The following is a 5498-nucleotide window of genomic DNA, read 5'->3' on the forward strand; positions in this document are numbered from 1 at the left end:
TGTAGTGGATTCTGGAGTTATGGGAAGCCCTGGGTCCAAAGGTTTAACTGTGACTTTAGTTAAGGTTGGATGCTGAATGTGCTCTGAATGTGGAAATGTCACCTCAAGGTCCTCTGGAGGAGCGGTAGTCTGCTGCAGGGCTGAGGGATGTTTAACATCCGTAGTGGGTTCTGTAGTTACAGCAAGCACCAAGTCCAAAGGCTGAACTGTTACATTCGGCAACCACAGACGCTGAGCTTGATCCCGATCTGGTGTTGGAACTGCTGCCTCTTGATATACTGGAGGTTGAGCTACAAGTTCCTTAGGCGGCTCTGGAGGCTGATCTGGGGTCTGTGGACTTTTGGCCTTATTCAAGGTTGAATGCTGAACCTGAACCTGCTCTAGATGTGCAAATGTTACCTCAAGGTCCTTTGGAGGAGCTGTAGTTTTCTTCAGGGCTGTAGAAGCTTTAACCTCCATAGTGGGTTCTGGAGTTATGGTAAGCTCTAGGTCCCAAGGCTGAACTGTTACATTAGGTGACAATGGATGACTAGCTTGATCCAGACCTGGAGTTGGAACTGTCACCTCCTGAAACAGTGGAGGCTGAACCACAACCTCCTTAGGTGGCTCTGAAGGGTGACCTGGGATCTCTTGCGTGGTTGAAGTTTCAACCTCTGTAGTGGGTTCTGGAGTTATGGTCAGTTCCAGGTCTAAAGGCTGAACTCTGACTTCAGTCAAATTTGGATGCTGAGCCTGGACCTGCTCTGGATGTGGAGGTGTCACCTCAGTGTCCCTCTGGAGGAGCTATAGTCTGCTGGCATGATTGTAGAATGCTCAGTCTCCACAGTAGGTTCTGGAGTTACAGTAAGCTCCAGGTCAGCAGGCTGAACAGTAACATTGGGCAAGTTTGGATGCTGAGCTTGCTCTTGTCCTAGAGGTGGAACTGTCACCTCATTATGGACTGGAGGTTGTGCTACAACCTCCTCAGGTGGCTCTGGAGGCTGAACTGGGGCCTCCTGCTGGGCTGGAGGAGTTTCTGCCTCCTTAGAGGGCTCCGGAGGTTGAGTTGGAGCCTGCTGCAGCAGATTGGATATGGTTCTACCTTCTCAGGGGCCTCTGAAGGCTGAGCTTGTACCTCGTGTTGTGTTAGCCACTATCTCCTTAAGTGGCTCGAGAGGTAGAGATAGGGTTTCCTGCTGGACTGGAGATGGTTCCACCTTCTCAGGAGGCTCTGGAGGCTGAGGTGGGGCCTCCTGCTGTGTGGAAGGTTCTACCTCCTTAGGGGGCTCAGGGGATACAACTGGGGCTTCCTGCTGAGTTGGAAAAGATTCTGCCTCATTACCGGGCTCTGAAGGCTGAGCTGGGGCCTCTTGAGGTGTGGGAGAAGGTTCCACCTCTTTAGGGGGCTCAGGGGATATAGCTGGGGACTCCTGGAGGACTGGAAACTGAGCTGGGGCCACCTGCTGGGTTGGAGACTCTGCCTCATTAGGGGGCTCTGAAGGCTGAGCTGGGGCCTCCTGCAGTGTGGGAGAAGGTTCTACCTCCTTAGGGGGCTCAGGAGATACAGCTGGGGCCAGCTGGGGGACTACAGACTGAGCTGGGGCCTCCTGTTGTCCTGAAGCAGGTTCCACAGCCTTAGGGGGGTCTGGAGTCTGAGCTAGGACCTCTTGTTGGCCTGGAGAAGACTCATCTTCAGGGGAACTCTGGAGACTGGGAAAGACGCTTGGACTGAGCTGGAGAAAATTCAACTATTCTCAGGGGGAATAGGAGATTGAGCAGGGACATCCTGCTGCACTGGAAGATGTTTAACCTCCTTAGTTGCCTGGGGACTTATGAAAATCCTCAGATCCACAGGTTTAACTGTGATATTAGGCAAACGCTGGATGCTGAGCTTCACCTGGACCTGGAGGTGAGAATGTCACCTCATGCTGTGCTGGAGACTGAGCTACAACATCTGTAGAGGACCCTGGAGGCTGAGCTGGATGCTCATACTGAACTGGAAAAGACTTGACCCCCTCATTGGGCTTTGGTTGCTGAGCTGGGACCTCTTGCTGGATTGGAGAAGGTTCTCTACTTGCAACAGGCACGTGAGGCAGAGCTGAGCTCTCCTGCTGGCTTGGAGAAAGTTCAATTTCCTCAGGAAAATCTTCGGGTGGGGTTGAGACTTCATGCTGGACTGGAGAAGATTCAACACTTTCAGGGGGCGCTGGATGCTGATGTGGGACCTCCTGCTGGGTTGGAGAAGGTTCCAACTGCTCAGGGGACACTCCAGACTGAGCTGAGGCCTCTTCTTCGGAGTGGAGAAGCTTCAACCTCATTAGTGGATTCTGAGGTCATGGTAACTGAGGAATCCACAGGTCTAACAGTGACATTAGGCAACAGCAGGAGCTGAGCTTGATTCTGACCTTGAGGAAAAACTGTTACCACCTGACGCTCTGGAGAGTGAGCTGGGGCCTCCTGTTGGGTTGGAGAAGGTTCAACCTCACCAGAAGGCTCCTGTTGAGTGGCAGAAGGGTTAATTTCCTCAGAGGTCTGTGGATGCTGACTTGGGGCCTCCTGATAGGTTGCGGGTTTAACTTCCCCAAGGGGATTTGGATGCTGAGTTGTGGCCTCTGACTGGGCTGGAGAAGGTTCAGTCCCCTCAAGGGGCTCTGGATACTGAGTTGGGGTCTCTGGTTGGGTTGGAAAAGGCTCACCCTCCTCTGATGCCTGAGGATACTGAGCTGGAGCCTCCTGCTGGGTTGAAGAAGGTTCAACCTCCTCAGGGGTCTGTGGATGCTGAGCTGGGGACTCCTCCTGGGTTGTAGGTGGTTCACTCCCCTTGGAGGCCTGTGGGTGCTGACCCTGGCCCTCCTCCTGGAGAGGGGAAGGTTCACCCTCTTCCTGGGCCTCTGGAAGCTGAGTCGGGGCCTCCTCCTGGGTTGAGGATGATTCACCCTCCTCAGGGGCCTGTGATTGCTGAGCTAGGGCCTCCTGGTGGGTTGTAGAAGGTTCAACTTCTCCAGGATATTCTGGATACTGAACTGGGGTCTCCTGCTGTGTTGGAAGTTTGTCCTGTGTGGTAGATTCTGGAGATTGCGTTGGAGTCTCCTGTTGAACTGGCAAAGATTCAGTTGCAGAATCTGAGGGCAGAGTTGGGGCTTCATGCTGGGTTTCCAAAGCTTCCACATTAAGAGGCACTGAGGGCTGAGCTATAGTCTCGTGCTGAACTGGAGAAGGTCCCACCTCTGTAGTGGGTTCTGCAGTCATGGTAAGCTGCACATCTGGAGGTTTCAAACTGACATTGGGCAGGTTTAAATGTTGATCACGGTAGTGACCTGGAGGTGAAACTGTCATCTTATGATGCCATGGAGGTTGAGCTGGGTGCTCCTGCTGGGTTGGAGAAGGTTCCACCTCCCTGGAAGGCAGCTCTGGAGGCTGAGCTGGTTGCTCTTGCAGGGTTGCAGAAGATTCTATCTCCCCTGGAGACTGAGCTGGAGTCTCCTGCTGGGTTGAAGATTCTGCCTCATTAAGGAGCTCTGCAAGCTGAGCTGAGACCTCCTCCTGGGTTGGAGAAAGTTCAGCTTCTCCAAAAGGGTCTGCAAGCTGAGCTGGGGGTTCCTGTTTGCTTAGAGAAGGCTTAGCTTCCTCAGGAGGCACGGAAGGCTGAGCTGGGGTCTCCTGCTGCCTTAGAGAAGGATCAATCACCCCAGGAGGCTCGGAAGGCTGACCTGGGGTCTCCTGCTCATTTGAAGGCTCAACCTCCTCTGGAGGCTTACCCGAGGTCTCTTGCTGGGTTAGAGAAAGTTCTGCTTCCTCAGTATGTTCAAGAGGCTGAGGTGGGGCCTCTTGCTGGGCTATAGAAGACTCAACACCTTTATCAGGCCCTGGAGTTGTGGTAAGTTCCACATCTAAAGGCTTACCTGTAACCTTGGGAAACATTAAATAATCCCAACCTGGCATTGGAACCACCTCTGGGAGCCTTTGATGCTGGGTTAGCTGGTCATTCAGATCCTCATCTGGCCCTGGGGGTAGTTCTAAAACGGAATCCGTGTCCAGGAATGGAACCAAAGTCTCCGTCAACTCCTTAGGCAGGGCCAACATCTGGGCTGGAGCAGAGGACCCCAGGTAATTAAAGCCCCCCAGCTCGGCTGGGGGTGTAAGTGCCTGGGGCGATTCGGGTGGGGGATCAGAGGAGCGCGAAGACCAGGGCTCAGCCGCCTCCAGGGGGTCGGAGGTCAGCTGGGCAGGGTCCAGGGCCCACTCCGGAGGCTGAGCTGCCTGGACCAGCAGCCACAACGGTTGCCACATAAGGACAAGCAGTGGGGCCAACAGGCGCAGCCGGGACATGACTTGCGGAGGCTCCGGGGCGCAGTGACCCAGGCGAGTCAGGTACTGGCGCTGGGAACTGAGCGGGAGCCAAACCATTATGGCAGCTCCGTGATGCGCGCGCGCACTGTTAGCAACTGCGCGCCCCTCCCCCGCCTACGTCCCACCCTTTATTTACGCCACCTTTATTAGCTCCCCAGGGATGGGCTCCGCACCACCAGAGCGTGCCCTTTTCCCAGAATCACTTGGGGCCCAGGCCTCCCTCCACCATGCAAAGGCCACCACTCCCCCCGTCCCTTTTGAGGAATGGGGCGCCTGGGTGGCTCAGTTGGTTGAGCGTCTGACTTTGGCTCAGGTCATGGTCTCACCATTCATGGCTTCGGGCCGCGCATTGGGCTCTGTGCTGACAGCTCAGAGCCTGGAGCCTGCTTCAGATCCTATGTCTCCCTCTCTGCCCCTCCCCTGCTTGTACTCTCTCTCTTCTTCTCTCTTCAAAATAAACATTTAAAACGATGGTTTTTGAGGAATAAATGCTTGTTGTTGTTTTAAAAAAATTTTTTTAAATGTTTATTTTGGAGAGAGCAAGAGACAGAGACATAGAGTGCGAGTGGAGGAGTGGCAGAGAGGGTCATAATCTCGTGGTTCATGGGTTCGAGCCCCGCATCGGGCTCTGTGCTGACAGCTGAGAGCCTGGAGCCTGCTTCACATTCTGCGTCTCCCTCTCTCTCTGCCCGCATGCTCTCTCTCCCTTTCTCTCAAAAATAAACATTAAAAAAATTAAAAGAAATATGGCAGGGTAGCATTTGAGACTGATAAGTATTGTGCAAATTTGAGGTAGTGTTATAGAAACAACATTTTTCTAAGCTTCACTTTATGAACCACATTTGCGCTAATGGAAATATTCCAAAATAGGAGAATGGAGTTGCCTGGAATCCCGGCCCACGCTTCGGGAAGCCCAACTATGCACAGATGGGTCTTCTTGGTTTCTCGTCAGCTCTGTCTCTGTGTCCACCTCTCTTATTCAAAAAGTCACCACCAGCCCCCGCTCCACCCAGCTCATTAAGGAGTTTGAGCTGGCATGAGGAGTTTCTGCCCTTGTGACCTAAGAGTGACTACAGGGCCTGGTACTGCGCCTGGCTCAAAGCAGGTGCTCAACAAACAGTAGCTGCCACCATCCTCATCGTTCTAATTATTGATTCTTTGATGGTAAC

At 53.5% G+C, this 5498-nt stretch overlaps 2 protein-coding genes across 2 annotated transcripts in view; both read right to left on the reverse strand.

The window, feature by feature from the left end:
• Positions 1 to 1465, reverse strand: part of LOC123382047 (leucine-rich repeat-containing protein 37A2-like) — a 6182-nt gene extending 4717 nt beyond the window's left edge. The window contains 3 exon segments of the mRNA XM_045045024.1: positions 30 to 801; positions 804 to 1055; positions 1322 to 1465. Coding sequence (XP_044900959.1) covers positions 30 to 801; positions 804 to 1055; positions 1322 to 1465 — 1168 coding nt within the window.
• A 770-nt stretch (positions 1466 to 2235) lies between these two features.
• Positions 2236 to 4683, reverse strand: LOC123382048 (leucine-rich repeat-containing protein 37A3-like). Its single transcript, XM_045045025.1, has one exon. The coding sequence runs from the start codon at positions 4384 to 4386 to the stop codon at positions 2236 to 2238; it is 2151 nt and encodes a 716-aa protein (XP_044900960.1). The 5' UTR covers positions 4387 to 4683.
• Positions 4684 to 5498: the final 815 nt, after the last annotated feature.

Source organism: Felis catus, chromosome E1, assembly GCF_018350175.1.
Source record: "Felis catus isolate Fca126 chromosome E1, F.catus_Fca126_mat1.0, whole genome shotgun sequence".
NCBI lineage: Eukaryota > Metazoa > Chordata > Mammalia > Carnivora > Felidae > Felis > Felis catus.